The sequence below is a fragment of the Rhipicephalus microplus genome, chromosome X, assembly GCF_043290135.1.
Source record: "Rhipicephalus microplus isolate Deutch F79 chromosome X, USDA_Rmic, whole genome shotgun sequence".
Classification (NCBI taxonomy): Eukaryota; Metazoa; Arthropoda; class Arachnida; order Ixodida; family Ixodidae; genus Rhipicephalus; species Rhipicephalus microplus.
The window spans coordinates 230,653,895-230,673,826 of record NC_134710.1 but is presented as its reverse complement, the minus strand read 5'-3'; the positions used below and the strand labels follow the sequence as shown (position 1 = coordinate 230,673,826).

The window sequence follows — 19,932 nt, the reverse complement described above, 5'->3', positions numbered from 1 at the left end:
GACCTTGCCGCCGAAAGAAGCAATATGTTCGTAAGTAATCCGCTTTCCACACTTGTCACTTTGCTTGCGGGGAAATGTCTCGGCCGCGTGCAGGATCTCGACCCTTCGGCTTTGGTTGATGTCCCGGATGACTACTGCGACCACCCAAAAGCACTGTCGGAACTCGGGGAGTCGTCCAATGATACGTTTTCCAGCGCCATTGCCGACACTCTTACTCCTGCCGAACATGCCGACCTGCTCGATCTTCTGCAAGAGTTCAGGAGTTCTTTCGATGTGTCGCAGCCTCAACTGGGCCGCACGTCACAAGTCAAACATCATGTTGACACTGGCCTACACCAGCCACTGCGTCAAAGACCCTACCGTAACTCCGCTGAAGAGCGCCGCATCATGAACGATCAAGCCGAAGATATGCTTCGTAAAGACGTCATTCGACCATCTCACAGTCCCTGGGCGTCTCCCGTCATCCTCGTGCGTAAGAAAGACGGATCTGTCCAATTTTGCGTGGACTATCGTCGTTTGAATAAGATAACCCGCAAGGACGTCTATCCTTCGCCGCCCATTGATGACGCCATCGACACCCTTCATGGAGCGGAATTCTTCTCGTCGCTAGATTTCCAGTCTGGCTACTGGCAAGTTCCAAGGGCTGAAGCCGATCGCCAAAAAACGGCATTTATTACACCAGACGGACTATATGAATTTAACGTCATGCCCTTTGGCCTTTGTAACGCGCCCACCACGTTTGAAGGACTTATGGATAATACGCTACGTGGCCTCAAATAGAATATATGCCTCTGCTACCTCGACGATGTCGTGGTTTTCTCGCACGACTTTCCTACGCACCTCCTTCGCCTCAGGCACGTTATGACTTGTCTGACCAACGCGGGCCTGCAGCTTAACCTGAAAAAATGCCGCTTCGCTGCACGCGAGCTCGTCATCCTAGGCCACATCTTGTCGAAGCACGGCGGATTACCTGACCCAGCAAAACTTCGAGCAGTCGCAGAATTTCCCAAACCGACGACCACGAAGGAACTTCACAGTTTTGTAGGCCTATGCTCATATTTCCGACGCTTTGTTCGCAATTTAGCATCTATCATGTCACCATTAACCCAGCTTCTTCGCGGTGACGTGAACCTCTCCTCATGGTCCCCTGCATGCGACGTTGCCTTCACTACTCTGCGCCGTCTGCTCACCTCCCCAGCTAATCTTCGCCACTTCGACCCGACGGCTCCTGCCCAAGTGCACACCGATGCCAGCGGCGTCACGCTAGGCGCTGTCCTCGCTCAACGAAAGCCCGGCTATTCAGAATACGTTGTAGCCTACACTAGCCGCACTCTGACGAAAGCCGGAACTGATTACAGCGTGACAGAAAAAGAGTGTTTGGCTCTGGAAAGTTCCGGCCGTACTTATAAGGCCGCCCGTTCGATCTAGTAACTGATCACCACGCGCTTTGCTGGCTCTCCACGCTGAAAGACCCTTCTGGCCGCCTTGCGCGATGGGCATTCCGCATCCAGGAGTACGACATTCGCGTCGTATACCGCTGCGGACGCAAACACTCCGACGCTGACGCCCTGTCCCGCTCACCTTTGCCACCAGATCCGACGTGCGGAAACACGTGCCCCCAGACCTTGTGATCGTTAAATCTTGACTCAATTGCCACCGAACAACGTCGTGACCCGTGGATCCCATCTCTTCTCGAATATCTACCCAGTACGCCCAACCTTCCGGTATCTCGATCCCTCCGGCGTCAAGCTTTCCATCTTGCCAGCCGCGATCAACTACTTCATCGACGCAACTATGCTCCTGATGGCTGCCGGTAGCTACTGGTCATTCCACGCACTTTGCGATCGCAGGTATGCGCCTCTCTTCACGACGATCCACAATGTGGCCATGCCGGGGTGTTCAAAACATATGAACGCCTTCGCCATCGCTATTACTGGCGCGGCATGTACAATTTTGTACGCAAATTTGTGCAGTGCTGTCCTGACTGCCAGCGACGCAAATCAACACCGCTACGTGTGACTGGCGAATTGCAGCCACTTCCGTGCCCTGCCAAGCTATTTGATCGCGTTGGCGTTGACCTCTACGGCCCCCTTCCATTGACACCAGATGGCAATCGGTGGATTACAGTGGCGGTCGACCATCTAACACGCTACGCCGAAACAGCTGCTTTGCCGAGCGCTACCACTCAGGATGTCGCCTCTTTCATTTTACGGTGCTTTATCCTTCGACATGGCGCACCTCGAGAGCTCCTTAGTGACAGAGGACACGCTTTCCTCTCCGACGTCGTCGAAGCTCTGCTTTCGGAATGCCACGTCATTCATCGGAAAACAACAGCATACAACCCGCAGACTAATGGGCTAACGGAAGGGTTTAACCGCACGCTGGGTGATATGCTCTCAATGTACGTGGCATCTGATCATAGCAACTGGGACCGTTTTCTCCCATACGTCACATTTGCATATAATACTGCAATACAAACAACCACGGCATTTTCACCATTCTTTCTTCTTTATGGACGTGACCCTTCCCATACAATTGATATTCTACTTCCCTACCGTCCTGATGCTTCCGAATGTCCACCTATCTCCGATGCTGCTCGACAAGCCGAAGAGTGCCGCCAGCTTGCCCGTGCGTTCACGTCGGACGAGCAGCAACGCCAGAAAGAAAACCGTTGCACCTCTCTTCCGGATCCCAGCTATGCACCAGGGTCTCTCGTGTGGCTTGCCATCCCATACCAAACTCCGGGACTCTCATCAAAACTTGTCCCCCGGTACGAAGGGCCTTACATCGTTTTAGAGAAAACCTCCCCGGTTAATTACCCAATTGAGCCAGTTTCCCGATCAGATGACATGCGCCGGCGTGCACTTGACATCGTCCATGTTTCCCGCCTAAAACCGTATCATGAGCCTCTCCCTGAAACTTCTTAGGTCGCCAGGATGGCTCTTTTTTTAGCCGGGGCGATTGTGAAGAAGATGTGCCTGCAGCAAGCAGCATCGCTAACACCCGGCTCTCTCGGCTCGTGCTTCGGTTCGTTGCTGTGCCGATCCCTGGACGGTTCTTCACGCTGTCTTTAACGGCTATTAAACCTCCTCACATATCCATTGGTTATAACAACCAATGGGCAATGCGTCCACATATAGCGAACTTTTTTTAAATCCTCCAACTTTTGCACTGAACACTTCCGATGCAGTCGCAGCAAAAATATGGCATATACTAAGTGAGAAAAAAAAGAAAAAAAAAAGATTAAAATGGGCATTCTAAAGCATGTGAGAGGCGTGTGCTCGCACGGGACCACTGCCATTCATTTGCAACGAAGATATCGTAGACTGTGGCTAGCACCACATGCAGATTTTGGATGCTACGAGAGAGGTCACTCTCTTTCCAGGCATTTCTTCACTGGCAGAACGGAACATAAAAGAATAATAACAAAATAGGAGGCAGGGTTAACGTGTAAAGTCAGTTTCTTCAAGGCCAACTTTTCTGACACCATTCCCTGCATATAGAACCCCTGACGATTAAACCCTTAACTGCCATTTTTTTATATGCATTTCCATTCATAAAGTGCCTATTCTTTTTATCGCCAATTTCGAATCTGATTTTACTAAAAAGTAGCTAATTGATGCAGAGAAAATATTTTCACCACATACTTAGTCAAATCAATGGAATAAAGTTTATTTCTAAACAATACATAAGAAACCAGCTACCTGCTGCTAAAAAAAATTTAAAACCTTATAAACCAAAAAGTTACAGATGCCACATCTTTCTTCACTTTTGTAGGCTTAGCAGCTATAGGGTATTTTACCCGGGGAGCTTTGGGGCTGCGTGGAAAATTTCAAAATGTGGAGTAATGCAAGACTGCTTCACTGGCAGGCACTTGTGATGTTCGCCTCCGAACTGTTGTCATAATCACCAGAGATCTACTCAATTCACCATCATCACTGTCCTCACTTCTGGGCAGACTATAAATATCTAAAGTCGAATCATCATCAGTCAAAGATGACGAAAACGAATACTTTTTTCGCATTCACAGGCCAGCTATGCATGGGTCGCCACCACTGCACGCCTTCTTTCCATGCAAAAACCGCACTCCTGCCACAGGAGAAAAATAAGTACTCAAGAAGGCTCTGGCATCTCATCGATCACATGCAATGTAAGCCGTATGCGCTGCCTGAACGCTAGAAGGAAGTACGTATTCCGCTAGGACAAGTTTTAGTGCAAAGCAGTTTGGTGACAGTTTGGGCATGACGAGCTCTGTTTGTCCAAAGCAGTTAAGGGGTTAACCAAACAACACCTTCAAATGCAAGAAGTCATAAATGCAAGAAGCAATAACTTTTTGCTACATAAAAGTTCACTGCAAAGCTCAACTCGCTGATGCCACAATGTGGCGCAGATCTTCCAACTTTCGGTAACGGCAGAGGCTGGTCAAACAATAATAACGACTCTACCGTAGTTGCGGCAGTATCTTAATGCATAAGCATAACAAAAGAGCGAAGGTGAGGTGGCTGCGAGAAAGAGTAAGAGGATGAACCAAAATGACATTGGCCATTTCGACTCATCGTCGACAACCTTATTACGGTCATCTGCTTGGCTGCAGGTGTTTAAACTGCAAGGAGTGATGGCGGTACAAGCACGTCATTAGCAACTGTGCCGCCACTGCACCCCATGGGGCAAGGCCGCTAGGGCGTTGCTCGCAAAATGCACGTCTTCATCACGTTGAACAAACAGGCTAATTGCCGCACCCGAGCACGATCTGGAGTAAAAAAAGGCATGATGAACGCACAAATGCATGCATATGTTTGACTGGAAATGGCCTGGCATGCATCGACAAGAGCCAAGTAAGTGACGTGCTGCATGCAACTAGCCAGGGATATTCGATTCCACGTGGTAGTATTGCGCTTCAGTGGAACGGCGCGAGTTCTTTGCGAATGAGGTTCAATTCACTCGGGAGCACACAGCAGGCATCGCCAAGAAAAAAGGCCTAACTTGTCAGTGGACAGGTTGTTAGCCCTTTTTAATACACACAAAGAAAAAAAACCTGTTCGGTTGCTCAGTGCACATTTTTAAGGGCGAGTTTGTATACTACGAACTACTCATATCCCCTTCAGCAGCAACGTGTACAATTGTACACAAAATTTAGAGGAGCATCACGCAGTTCGCACATTCCTGCAGGCTATCTAAGTGGACAACTAGCAGTCATTGAACTTCCTTATGTAGCACATTCAGGGGTGGAAGTAGAGCTGTGCGCCGCCACCCGTTTTCGCTCACGCCGTTCGTGCCACCGCCGAAGTTCCGAAAGAGACGCCGCCGCCGCCAGACAATACTTTGCGGCGCGCTGCCGTTTGTCTTATTTTTACCTGAGCAGGAAATCTGGGCAGAAAATACATCACTTCGTTTTTTTTTTTTTTACAGCTTTAAGATTTCTGAGAGCGGCACTTGCGGGGTCTTGACAGTTCTCTTTTTTCCGTGTTTGCATGGCCGGTCTATATGAGGACCCTAAAACAGCTTCAAGAGATACACAGTCGAGAGCGTTATTCTCTCTTGGCATTTCTCATTCTTTTGGCACCCTTCGTGACGCCAGAACAGTGATTCACGTGAAATGACTAGGGCAAATGCTCTAGAATGGTCCATATACGAGAAATATTAGTTGTAAATTGTTTTCTACCCTGCTTTGCCATGCATTTTCCACCAGACATCCACGTTCTTCCTCGCGTTTCACAGAATTATCATGAGCGATGAACTAGTGATTTCGCTGTATTTTGTGACTTTTTGATTGGGCAAGTGGAAATAAGAAGAGTGTATCCGAGAAGTTTGAAATCCTGATAGGCTCAACGCTTGGGGCTCACATTACACACATGCTTTATAAAAACATATGTGTCAGAGAGCCTGTAAGAATTGTTGTAAAGAGAGTGCAGTGCCGTGTAATTGAGAACGGAACCAAAAGAAAAGGCTTCGAATTATTTCATTCTCCCAACGAATGAATTTTTCACAGCGAAGACAACGCGAAATTCATAACAAAGGTCAGCCTGCTTCTACGGTTTTCATATACTTCTTGATTGGGAGAAACATTATATGGACACTCTCTACAGGCTTTCATCATCCCTGTAATGCTCTGCATAAAGTCCAAATAAATGACTTTTGTACGCACACTGTTCCCGCAGATAAAATCTCACAAGCGCTATAGCCAGGAACACTGCTGAAGCATAGATGAAACAATCTACCCATCTCTATCACATGGAAGGTGCATGCAATAACATCACTCCGCTTACGTTGCCTACCATCGATTGCTCCTCAATCTGAAAGGAAGTCCTGTCTGTGTTTTGCTAAACGAAGGAATATGAAAGGATACTCAGGTACGAGACTGCGTGGCTTGATCCGCAACTGTATGGCCAGGAACACTGCTGAAGCATAGATGAAACAATCTACCCATCTCCATCACATGGAAGGTGCATGCAATAACATCCCTCCGCCTGCGTTGTCTACCATCGATTGCTCCTCAATCGGAAAGGAAGCCCTGTCTGTGTTTTGCTAAACGAAGGAATATGAAAGGATACTCAGGTACGAGACTGCGTGGCTTGATCCGCAACTGTGAACTTTGAATTTAAGGGCCTGATCGCAAGTGCTAGCACACACCAGCGTGTTAGCAATTTCAGCAGGCATCAGCAAATTGCTCGTTTACCCTTCTACCTGCATTGATATCGCTGTACGAACACTGCTTTTTTTGCCGGTAGCAACCATATTTCCATACACTAGCGTTTTACAGTTTTGCAACATCAAAGGAAAAAGAGTTAGCTGCAGCCTAAGTTCGTTATTGGGCTTCGAGCTCCTATCGCACAGTGTAAAATGGGAAGTTGTCGAAGGGTTATCTGACCATAATACTGTTGAAAACGCCTCAAACTAAACGTATTCTACTGAAATACCGGAGATCAAAACTGTTTTGAGCTTTTTAAAGTTGATTACACTTCTGTACTGGACACTTTAGTCTCATCTTTTAAAGAATTTGAATGTTGTAGCAAATTTTCAATGTAGATGCACTCCTTAAATTTTGTGATAATACCTATCAAAGTATGTGCCACAAAAATATATTTATTGGAATCGAACACACCCATGCTATCATAAAGATATAATCTATCTCGCTCTTCACATAAAGCGCTTATGTAAGAATCACATTACACAAGTAATAATAATGCTTGAATTAATGTATTGAAAAGTAAACAGAAGCTAAATTCAAGGAACTAAAAACTACTACTTCAGCAATGCCTTCGCTACACTTATGAAAAAAAAATCCATCCAGGCTCTAAAAGTCAATTAGTCCTGAATAGTCTATGAATAGTCTATTCTTGATGGCCAATCCTCCTCAAATCCTGAATTTATAGCAAATGCCTTCATTAATTACTTCAAATTTTTTTTTTACCAATAACGGCATCACCCCTTCATTTTTCGCATGCAGCAAACTACTTGCTCTTTTTATTGTTGAACTGAGCTCTTTTGAAGTACGTAACCTAATAAAAATATTGAAGTTACGAAACACTCTGGCCCAGATGGTATGCCTAATATATTTCTAAAGCGGTACTCAGTATGATCTGCTAATTATTTTACTTTTATATTTGAAAAAAATCTCTGCAACGATTCCCCGACTGTGTAAATTAGCGAACAAAACGTCGTGCCCCCAAGTCTGGAAAAGAGCAAATACCAAATTATAAGTCATCTCTTTGCTTTTTTATACCAGCTCCACCCTTTTGGAGCATATAATCAAGAATTACGTAGGATACCTACACGCATACAACATATTTTCCCGATCACATTATGGCATTTGTGCTGGCTACACAGTTGCTTGAATTTGCTCATGACATTGTTGCTTCCCTTAACGATCGAAGACAGATTTATGGCATATTATTGACTATTCTAAGGATTTTGACATGTTTGCCATGCCAAACTTGTAGATTCTTCAGAAATATATTTAGCGACAACAAGCTGGTTGATTGGATGGCAGAATACTTGTGGCCGTGCTCAAAATTTGTTACGTTTAGCCAAGCGAAGTCATCTGACTTACAGATCACATCAGGGGTGCCTCGAGGCTCAGTGCTTGGGCCACTTTTTTATTATTTATATGTGACAGCAGAGATTATCAGTAACACCCAATTTAAACATGAAATGTATGCAGACAACTATGTTATCGGTAAAATCACCTCCAATACTCAAGATTTGCTGATTACTGGTTTTTTTTGTCGTTTTATAATGGGAGCAAAACATGATCATTGTCTAGCTGCAAAAATAATGTAGTCACAATTTCTTCAAATAAGAAATGGCCTCTTCATGTTATATATAGTGACCACGATATGTCTATTACGTACATTGGTGTAACTCTCCCAACACATTTAAAATGGCACAGTATTTTAGAACAACACAAGATCTTTGAGAAATTTGGTATCTCCGACCCGCATTAAAGGGGTCATGACACAGTCAGCCAACAATTTGCGGTTTTTGGCGAAGAACGAAGGTAGAGGGTCAAACATGCTTGCACACGTGTGAAAACTGGACTGGGAAAGATTGTTTCAGTCTAAAAGAAGCTGTAGAAGTAATCGGCAGTAAACTCCGTCCACCGCCAGTGACTGCCGTTTTGCCGTGGCGTGCGTGACGTTAAATTCAAGTCCCATTCCAATTCTCACGTAGCCGACAAAATAGACAGCTCCGAGAAGACGGCATCGTAGATGAAACCGATGCAGGCTACATTGCTGTCTAAACAAAATGGCGGCTCAGCGAATCGCTCGGATAGATCGAATCACGACGGAATGGTCATCTGCTTGTGTGCAGATGCTTCTCCAGATGCTCAATGTGAGTAACGTTCAATTTTCTTTAAATTTTAACACAAAATAATTATGCCAAAAAAAAAAAAACAGTTAACATTGGTTTATCTTGACCTTTCTCTTGTCAACGCGAAATGGGCTCAATGCTGTCTTCTAAGCTGTCAGTGTAGAAGTTGATGGGGAAGGTGGAGGAGATAGCCTTTTCTTCTTTCAGATGTAAAGTGTTGTCAAAAGCTTCTCTGGCTAGGGACGCAGGGGGCGCCGACCAGTGCGGACGCGAGAAGATCGGCTCCCGTTTCTGTTAATGTTTTTGTTAGGATTTTTGTGGTGCCTGTGCTCGAGCTGCGTTTCATTCGACGCAGTTTCTTCTGAGGATCACGTCGACACCAGACTTTTTTCGGTGAGTGGTCCTTTTGCTGAATTATTGGAACTTTTCTTGTGGAACGCGCCGCGGCTCGGCTAACCCTACCGGGCTTAGCCTAGCGTCGACGGCGAGAGGCGGGAGAAAAGGGGCAACATGCCCGAAGTAGCGATGGTGGAAGGAGAGGAAATCTCTCACGAAGAAGCCAATAGCCCGGGTTGGACGACAGCGCTGGGCAGGAACAAGAAAGCTCGTGTAGAAACGCCAGTTTCCGCGGGCAACGCATCACATGTGGGCTCGAAGGGAGGCCGCCGCACGGCAGCCCCGCTAGGTGCAATGAAGCGCCTCGCAGCTGCATCGAGGCTCCCCCGGCTGCCGAGGGATCACATACGAATTATCGTCAGGCCGAGGGACGGACTTGACGTCAGAAAAGTAAGCCAAATTAGGCTCGCACAGGCTATTGCCATGGCGGCTGCTCTTGCCCCGGCAGAGACGGAAGGGGACATCGTTTGCCCAAACATCGCCCAGAACATTCTCGTAGTCTCCACACCGGAGCAGAAGAACGCAAACGCCTACGCCGCGATCCAACAGATTCGGATAAGCGAAGGAATGTACCATGTGGCGGCATATGTCGCGGCCCCCGATAACACCTGTAAAGGAGTCATACGAGGAGTGGACACTGACATCAGCGAGGCCCAGCTCCAAACGATGATCGTCAACCAGCGAAATCCGAAGGCCCTAGAAGCCAAAAGGATCAAGAACACCACTACTGTAGTAGTGCTTTTCGACGGCATGAAGGTACCAAATTATGTCATATGCGGCGTCAGCATGCTGCGCTGCACGCTCTACAAGCGCCAAACCGACGTGTGCTACGCGTGTGGAGGACTTGGTCACAGGGCCGATGTTTGCCCCAACCCCAACAAGAGGGTGTGCAGGAGCTGTAGGCTCGTGTCTCCACCTGACGATCACCAGTGTTCGCCGAAATGTGCCCTTTGCGGAGGCCCACATCCGACGGCGGACAGAACGTGCAAAGAACGCTTTCAAGTTCCTTACGTCGTGCGACGGAGAAGACGACGGCGCCGAAAGCGCGTCAAAAAGTCTCAGCAACAGCTGGTCGAAGAGGACCGGTCAAGGGATTCCAGCGTGGCAAGCGCTCCCAGGCAAGGGCGTTCCGTCACGCCGGCTGGCCGCCGGCGCTACCGCTCCAGGGGCCGCGCTCGCACCAAAGGGCGCTCTTGCTCCCGGGCACGAATCCAGAAAGTACCTACCTGGGCGGATCGAGCCAAGCCGAAGCCAGCGGCGCCGCCACCAGAGGTAACGCGGGTACCATTGCCAGAGCATAGGGAAGACCCCAGGGTAGCTAAGTTGATCCAAGAGAATGCTTGCCTTAAGGCAGAGATTCAACAGCTGAGGGCTGACCTTGAGTCGTTCCGCAAACATTACTCCTCGCAGGGTGAGAGACAACAGATTCCCCCACCAGAGGACGTGCAGGCGCGCTCGGGAAAACGTAGGGCCTCACCCCCCCAAGGGGAGTGGGATGATATGGAGACAGAATCCAACAGCAAGGCTCTCGAAAGCATGCAGCAATCGATTAAACAACTGGCTGATAGCATGACTACCCTACTGAAAAGGGTGTCGTCTCTTGAAGGTACACAGGCAGCGCTAGCTACGGGTAGCTCGCCTCCGATAGGCCCGAACAGGGCACAGTCGCCTGCAGGCGCGGTAACAGTCAACCCGACAGGAGATTGGCTGTCTCAGAACAGTAATTATGGCGGGCAACACTAATGAACTGGTCGTGTGGCAGTGGAACTGTGCCAGTTTCAAAAGGCGCAGGGCTCCACTGCTGCACTTTATTGCTTCTCAGGCGGTCAAACCGCACGTAATTATGTTACAGGAAACTCTCGGTGATGCGCTAACTTTCCCGGGCTATCGAGTCGTCTCGGTGCGCGAGCAAGGGAAGCGTGGTTTGGCAACCTTGGTCGCAAAAAAGTGCTCCTTTCAAGAACACAAACTACAGCTTGGCAACAGCAAGGCTGAGGTCATTATCCTCGAAATAATCCCCAACAGCTGGCTCAAGAACAGCGTATTCCTCCTGAATGTGTACAGCTCGCCGTCGGACAAGCGGCAGGGGTTCGCTTCGATCATGGCAAAAGCGGTGGCTCTGGCCAGGGGGGCCCCCATCGTGGTAGCGGGAGACTTTAATGCTCCGCACGACGCTTGGGGATACGCCAGGCAGTCCCCCAAAGGCAACAACCTCCTAAAGGCCGTATCTAGCTGTTCCCTTGAATTGATTACGGACCCGCAATACCCGACAAGAATTGGCACATCGGTGGTCCGAGACACAACTCCAGACTTGGTGTTCGTCAAGAACGTTGCCGGAGCAGGGTGGCAAAATTTGCAAGAGAATCTAGGTAGTGACCACTTCATAGTGGCTATTACCCTAGCAGTCAATGCAGCTCCCCCCAGGGAATTTAAAGTAACGGACTGGGATGCCTTTCGTAAATTGTGGAAGGAGAACCGGGATGAATACGACAGCTTAGACAGCCTCTTTGCAAGGCTCAAGGCGGATGCTAATGCTGCGACCAAGGTTGTCAAAACGAACCTGAAGGTCGATCGGATGGATGCACACCTCGCGCATCTCTTAGAGGCTAAGAATTCCATCCTGTCCCGGTGGAGGACGCAAAGGCTCAATCGCCGACTTCGATTAGGTTAGGTTAGGTTAGGTTAGGTTAAGAAAATTGCGCAACTCAATCGCGAGATCGAAGCCTACTCTATTGAACTTTCCAAACAGCAGTGGAATGAAGTATGTTCTTCGGTTGACGGACAGATGAGAGTGGGGGCCAAATGGAACCTCCTCAAACAATTACTTGATGAGTCACAGTCGAAGGGAAATCAGCGATTGGCTATTGACAGAATCGTTCACAACCAAAAAGCGAAGGGAGTGTCCGAAAAGGCCCTCCTGAAGAGGTTAGCGGACAGCTATCTTCCGCTGGGCCCTTCCGGCGATGCGGACTATCCCCATTACAGCGGTGGAATGGTGGCGGAGCTGGACGCACCTTTCACTGAACCAGAAATCTGTAAGGTCCTCCACGAGCTCAACGGACGCTCTGCACCGGGACCGGATGGAATCTCAAATAAGCTCTTACGTAACTTGGATGGCAAATCCATCGAGAAGCTTACCGAGGAAGTCAACAAGATCTGGGAGACGGGGCACGTCCCCGAATCCTGGAAGACAGCTTCGGTAGCGCTTATCCCAAAGCCAGGCAAACCTCTGGCTTTGGAGAACATGCGACCCATCTCGCTTACGTCCTGCGTAGGCAAGGTGGCCGAACATGCGATTCACCATCGGGTATCCGAGTACATAGAAAGCAGAGAGCTATTTCCACACAATATGGTAGGATTCAGATCTGCACTATCCACACAGGACGTGATGCTCCTTATCAAAAGACAAATCATTGACAACAACACCAGGGATACTAGAGGCATACTAGCTCTAGACCTAGCTAAAGCTTTTGATAATATCTCGCACAAGTTTGTGCTTGAGGCAATTTCGGTTATGGGTCTAGGGCAACGGTTCCACGCATACGTTAGGTCTTTTCTCAGGGATCGCAGGGCTACCATTAGAATCGGTCAAATCCAATCCACGGAATTTACCTTGGGAGCCAGAGGCACCCCACAAGGGGCAGTTATCTCTCCTCTACTCTTCAATACTGCCATGAAGGGCCTCTCGGAGCGACTCGCTACGGTGCGCGGGGTTAACCATGCTCTCTACGCGGACGATATCACCGTGTGGTGCATGGGAGGGTCCGACGCCGGGGTAGAGCAGGCGCTCCAAGAGGCATTAGACATCACGGAGAACTTTCTAGACGGTTCGGGCCTGAGCCTGTCATCGGCAAAGTCTGAATTACTACTATACAGACCCACCCGACAAGGACTGAGGAACCTCACTCCTTTAGAACAGATTCCCATAGCTTTATACACACGGAATGGGCAGAGAATACCCAGGGTGGACTCCATCAGGGTCCTCGGACTCCTGCTAGAGTCCAAGGGGGGCAACTCACGAACTATAGCCCGCATCACCTCCAAGACGGAGAACATGCTTAGGCTCATACTCAGGGTCTCGAACCGCAGGGGTGGGCTGAGCGAGAGCAATCTCCTTCGGCTCTATCATGCATTTCTCATGAGCCACATTAATTATGTCGCTTCGGCATTGCGCTGGTCCAAAAGAGAAGAGGCAAGAATTGATACACTACTGCGCAAAAGCATAAAGCGAGTTCTAGGCTTGCCTATCCACACTAGCACCGAGAAGCTCCTACAATTGGGCATGCATAACTCCCTCTCGGAGGTGATAGAGGCCCAGCAGATGGCTCAGGTTGTGCGACTATCGTCCTCGAGGGCTGGTAGGCGCATCCTGGAATCCATAGGCTGCGGTCCTACGGCGACTAACCAGCGTAATGTAACACTACCACCCTCGATCAGAGGCACGTTTTCGGTAGCTCCACTTCCAAGAAATGTCCACCCACAATACAATGTAGGGCGCCGCATAGCTCGGGCCCGTTCCTTATTAAAATCAGTTGCAAACAGACCGCATCTCGCGACCTTTGTCGATGCAGCCCAGTACGGGCGTTCGGATCGCTTCGCAGTGGTCTCGGTCGATCATAGTGGCACACTCCTATGCTCTGCCTCGGTTAGAAAGGTTTCGGCAATGGTGGCTGAGCAAATCGCCATCGCCATAGCAATGAAGGACCCATCGCGTCCTAATGTCTTTACAGATTCGCGTTCCGCAGCTAGGGCTTTCGCCTCGGGCTCGATCTCGCGTGAGGCAGCGGCCATCCTCGGCTGTGAGGGGGCTGCCGGGTTTCACACCATAACATGGTTCCCGGCCCACATGGGGGCCAACGTACATCCTGATGTCCCCAACGCCAATGAGTTTGCCCATGACCGTGCGCGAGGTATCGCTCACCGCGACGGTCCCGGCGGATTCGCAGGCGGGGACGCCGGAAGATACAGGGACTCGCTACTCACTTTCCACGAGATCATGACTCATTATCATCTATCTCGGAGGACTTTTCCACTTCCTCATCCTAAACTTACGCGACCGCAATCATCGGCCTACAGGATGCTCCAAACGGGGTCTTTCCCTTCGCGTGGCAGGTTCAGCCATTTTTCGCCCAACATCGAGCCGCATTGTCCAGACTGCGGTGAGGCGTATTGCTCATTACCTCATATGCTCTGGCAATGTCCTGCGTTACGTGACGCAGAGTTCAACAAAGAAGAGGACTGGGAGGCAGCCCTTCACAGCGGCGACCTCCTGGTTCAACTTCGGGCTGTCCAGAGGGCCTGCGAGAGGGCGGAGGGCCACGGTCTTCCGGTCCCTACGTGGGAGCGGCCCGCGACTGCTACGGATTCCCCCTAAACGGGGCCGTTACTACGCAGTTCCTCAGGACCTGAATTAAGTTCTTTGTCTGTCTGTCTGTCTGTTGTCAAAATTACATCGGTTGCACCAAATCATGTAACTACATACTATCCAGTCTCTGCATAGCATCATCCTTGATAAAACAACTAGGGCACACCATCGCACCAGCACTTCACTAATCTAGCCTAAAAAAACACTTGTATCTTTTGATCTCTCAAGAATATGCTGAAGTATTCTCTGCAATCTTTCTGTAATATAAACTTCAGGGTATACAAAATATATTAAACAAATATTCAAGAACTATTAAAAAAATATTCAATTTGCCAGCTGACTTTAATGTTCACAGTTGATTTGCACTCAAAACTTTGCTATTTGCTCAACTCCAGAGATAACTTTATCATTCAGCTATATAATTACTCACTACAAAATGAATGTTTTTCCAGCTTTATAAGTCTAATAATTAAAAGCTGCACCGCTCATTAATTGACAAAATTATTCCAATCACTTCATGTATAACTCTGGAGATTTTAATGCTAAGCATATAATATACTTACCTCTAAATTTTAAAATTTATTTGGTGCCACTTAAAAAATAAACAATCACCCACCTTCTCCAAGCAAGTTCGGAGAGAGTACATTCTCTCTGATGAAAACCTCCAATAGTGATGTTGCATCTAACACATTCTGTTCCCAGGAATAATCGTTTAGGACAACCTGAAGGAAATGGGAACAAAAAAAAGTAAAATTGTTTTCATCTCAATTTGAAGTATTCTTTAAGAGATTCTGACAAAAGCCTCACCTCAATCACATTGGCAAGGGAACTTTGCAGGGAATATGTGGGAGCCAATATTCCAGGCAGCTAAAGAAGCAAAAAAACAACAACAAAACAATTACACATAAATATGCACTACAAAAATCATCGCACGGAAACAAAGCTGAGCGACAAAAGGTCATGCTATTGTACAGCTGACTAATGTTATTTCTTAGTGATGTGCAAGTTTGCTAGCAGCATCATTATAAACTTCTTAGTGATGTGCAAGTTTGCTAGCAGCATCATTATAAACTAGCAAGAATTTATAGCAAACCTGTGACCAATCAAAAGCCTGCAATACAGTAGGCTCTTGATCATTCAATATCAAAGGAACGATAGGATTTTATTTATTTATAAGTTCTCATAAGTACGACTAGGGGCAACATACTAACTTGAGTCATAATGTTTACCGTTTTTGAGGGCCACAGCAGCGTCAAGACAAATCTGCACGATGGCCAGTGAAGTTTTCAGATGTCAGCCATCATGATGTAACTCACTATTGTACAGCCCATCCATATCTTTGTAATTAGTGACAAAATATGATGTGTCCTGTAAGAACTCACGGCTCCTTCCTACCTTAGAACAGTTTTACACATGGTAACAGCATACTGCAGCAAAGACTAGAAGCATTCTGCACACAATTTACCGAGACTGCTCAGTCTTTTTTTCTTCTTCCTCAGTGAACATGCGATTGCTAGTGTGCATGATTTGGCTAAATTGGCCGCTTTGTATGCAGGCAATCTGCTTTGTTTGAGACTGTGACATAAAAACTAGGGGTGTACAAATAAGTGAAATTTCAAATACATTTAAAATAGTGTTTGCTTTTCGATTTGCCCCGAAATTTTGCTGTTCAAACTCCCCAAACACAAACACAGTCAACGTCTGATTAAAAGTGACCCCTACAGATTTTCAATATGCTTCCCCTCGTCACACTCTCATACTGCAGCAAACCTGCCTTTTAAAGTCCGCTATGGTCGCAAATGCATTGACTCAAGAAAACACTGGTCTCAACATGAAGATAGATAAGGCAGAGGTGGAGGCTCAGTTAGTGCTGTCTTAGACCTGAAATTCAGGCAGGAAGTCCGAAAAATTGGATGCCAAAGATTTTTAACATCCAAAATTCCAGATGTTTTTATATACGAGGCAGATCTGGAATACCTGTCTTAAAGAGAGCACATCCTTGCCTGTCACATAAGTCGGGCTTTCACAGAAGTTGGAAAAAAAATAGAGGCCATTGAAATGGCTTCTTTGACTTTCACATGTAATGTGTTGCGGCGACACTTTAGTTGCCCCTAATCATCTACATAAATGTAATTCAGCCTCTGCACTGTCTCATTCTTGATAAGAAAACCATGAAACAGCCCTGCCATGAATCACCCTAGCCAAAAGAAACACTTAACTGTCGCTATCTTAGAAAAATATGTTTAGCAATCCTCTACAGCTTTTCTTTCTGCAATTTTGCTTTGAAGTATTAGAAAAATATTCCACAAATATTTGACAAATACTCGAAACATATTCGATTTTACTATTTGCACAGCTCTATAAAAACACCAATGTTCAGTTAAAAGAAACATCAGATATTTTCAGGCACGGACAACATGCAAAAAGTGTGAATTAAGCAGAAATTATGCAATGAAACAATTGCAATTAGATGGCTTCAAAATATAGTGAAAACATTGGAGACCAATTAAACATTTTTAATTTGTTTTATTATTAGGTGAAAGTGTGAAGTATAAAGAGTCTATTGTATCACTGAACAAGTTAATGCACATCATAGACTCTGCCACTGCCTGATAAAATTCGGTAATACACAAAACCTAGTGCTTCCTATAGAGTACAGTAGACTTTTAGTAAACAGAAATCTCTTAAATGGAAGTGCTGCTTAACACGTTCTCAATGGCGTGGGTCTCTGGTGGGTCATCGCCTGCGCTCCTCATATGCAGCCACGATGTTATGAGTCTACATCTGCTTGTTGATGCGATAACTTCATCAAACATGAATACAGAGATATAATTCTTGTTGCAAGAGGTCATAAATAATCATAAGAATTTTTTTTTTTGGTGTTAGATGCCATGACCCATCAGTGACCCACAGGTGGGTCACGGCACACTTAGAAGATATGCAGAGTGGCCCACCAGTGGGTCACTGCGCACATGAAACAAGACCTAAAAAAAAAAAGCTTGCCACAGCGAACGTGCTGAACCAAACAACTGCCCTTAATGTTATTGGTTTCTTACATGGATTCTGCACCCATGCTCGTTTCTCAGTAAACGGTAGTCCTGTTAAGGGTAACATATTTTCCTGGTCCCTATGGGTTCCATTAACAAGAGTCTACTGTACTGCAAACTAGCATGTACACCCCAAAATATCCCTAATTGATTTCGGTCACAAGTACAGTTTGACATGTTATGAAAGGGAACACGCAAGCTTGTGGCTTCTGCTTAGCAGTTGCTACAGTATCACCAAGTGACAAGGATGAGAAGTCTTCACTTCTGGCATCTCCTGCTGGCAAGCAAATTAACGTTAACAAGAAATAGCTAATCGTAGCCGCACTGGAAAGACAAGCGTGCCTGCCTGCTCAATTACTTTGCTTAAATTAGGTGAAGTGTAACACGGTATTAAATTCTTCTTCTTAGTTGCAATTACGCAGGCTAGCCAGTTGTTTTGGTGTATTAATATTAAGTGTAATGACCTCTTGTTTTTATTGTTGCTGTTGCCACTAACAATGTTCTTTTTTTGCCCACTCCCGCTTGGACCAAGATGCTTGTCTGCAATATGTTCTAACAAACAAACAAAAAATCTAGGAGGAGGAGTGGCATCACCTATCAACTATGCCTGGTTGTTTTGCTCACCAACAGTCAACACAAAAAGTGGCAGTGCTTGCTCTCGCTCCAGCATGAATGCACTGTAACTAGCAGCTGCAACAGAGTGCGTAACATGTCCTTGCGTGCTACCTTTTATAAAGAGCCACACTGTAAAACTTTGTGAATTCTAATTATGTCAAATTATGGAGAACCCCTTAGAAAACAGCACTGGATGGCCTCAGCTGCACTCTGAAAGAGTATGACCTGCACTAAGTCCTCACCAGCACACGAAAGTGCACATGGCCTTTCTCAATTAAAACAGGGGAATGGTGGTGCATCTATTGAAAACTTCGCTGCAAGGGCACGGCGAAATGGAGGCAAAGGGGAGAGGAACATGCAGGAGAGCGTGTCTCCCCTCTTTTCTGTTGGATGTAGAAGTTATTTTAGGATAATAGGCGAAAGACATTCAAACCAATGTGCAGAGCAGGCATACGTCTGCCTGCAATCAAGCTTCAATGACAAAGCGACTGCGATACATTGTAGCTGCAACACAAACTGTAGGTGCCCAAGTGCACCAGGGTGAATGGATTGGAGGGAAGGGAGAAGGCACGTGCGTGCATGTAGTGGAGCAGCTGATGGAAGGATGTGGTGGTTCAGGATAGCATAAAACGGTCCAGCAATTTGCATTCTTGTCCACATTTTGCCCCATGTCCCCAAATCACAGAAAAATGTCACTAATAATACAGCAAACTGAAAACAATTGAACATTACATTTTTCTATGTCGTGCACAATTCATCATGCAAGCTTGTAGGCATATATAGAAGTGTGTAGTCATGACTAGTGTGTACTACTACTGAGGTAAATAATACTAACAAACATTTGCCAGTATGTGTTAAGTAATGGCTTTCGAAATGCCACTGGCTCCATTGCTTTACCTTGTAGCTCTTTAAAAATTATTTTAACAAAATAGGTTGACTACAAACATAAGTAGACTTAATTTTTTTCACTGGTATGCCAGTATAGTATATACAATATATACATATAAGCCAATCCTAATCTTCAGAAGATTTACGATAACAGATGACTGAACGTGAAATGCAAAATTAACTAATGAGTGACGTGGCAGTCCACCATCGCTCATGTTGTTCAAACAACTTTCCCCTAAATATTAAACAGCACTTGACACACAGGACAAAGCAAGAAGTAATATATATAAAACAGCACTTAACACAAAGGACAAAGTAAAAAGTGACATATGGCACTGAGCTTACTTTTTTCTTTATATTTATCCTGAAGACCCACCAACTCGCCCTATAAGCCTGTCTTTTGCCGAGTATTTTTTTCCTTTCTTCTGTCCGTTTTTTTTTCCTTTTTCCTTCTTATATAAATGTGGCCACAGGGGCCACAGAAATGACATGACAACTATGAACATGACAACTCCTTTTTTCTTACTATCTAGATCTCCTAGTCGATGCCAAAGCAGCTTCCTCATGAGAACTACTACTACTGGACATGTCATATGTTATGTTTTTCGGGCATCCTCAGAGCCGCACAGAGGATTTAATGTGCACTATTTGCAAATTTTAGTCTGTATGTTTGCCCTCGATGGCATGTATTCACAGCCAATGTCATAACTTAGCTAAGGGAAGCCCCACTGCGATGTCCTACCAGCTTCGCCCTGAGCAAGACTCCCTTTGCAACACCTTGTGACACAGTCCTTCTGTGGCTTTTCCATA

The 19,932-nt window shown here is 46.5% G+C and overlaps 1 protein-coding gene across 4 annotated transcripts in view; it reads right to left on the bottom strand.

Annotated features, from left to right (window-relative positions):
- Positions 1 to 19,932, bottom strand: part of LOC119187843 (large proline-rich protein BAG6) — a 233,953-nt gene that overhangs the window by 29,782 nt on the left and 184,239 nt on the right. For all 4 annotated transcript variants that reach the window (XM_037435931.2, XM_037435932.2, XM_075878767.1 and 1 more), the window contains 2 exons: positions 15,380 to 15,439; positions 15,189 to 15,294 (listed from right to left, as the gene is read on the bottom strand). In XM_037435931.2, the coding sequence (XP_037291828.1) occupies positions 15,189 to 15,294; positions 15,380 to 15,439 (166 nt within the window). The remainder of the gene's footprint in view (positions 1 to 15,188; positions 15,295 to 15,379; positions 15,440 to 19,932) is intronic.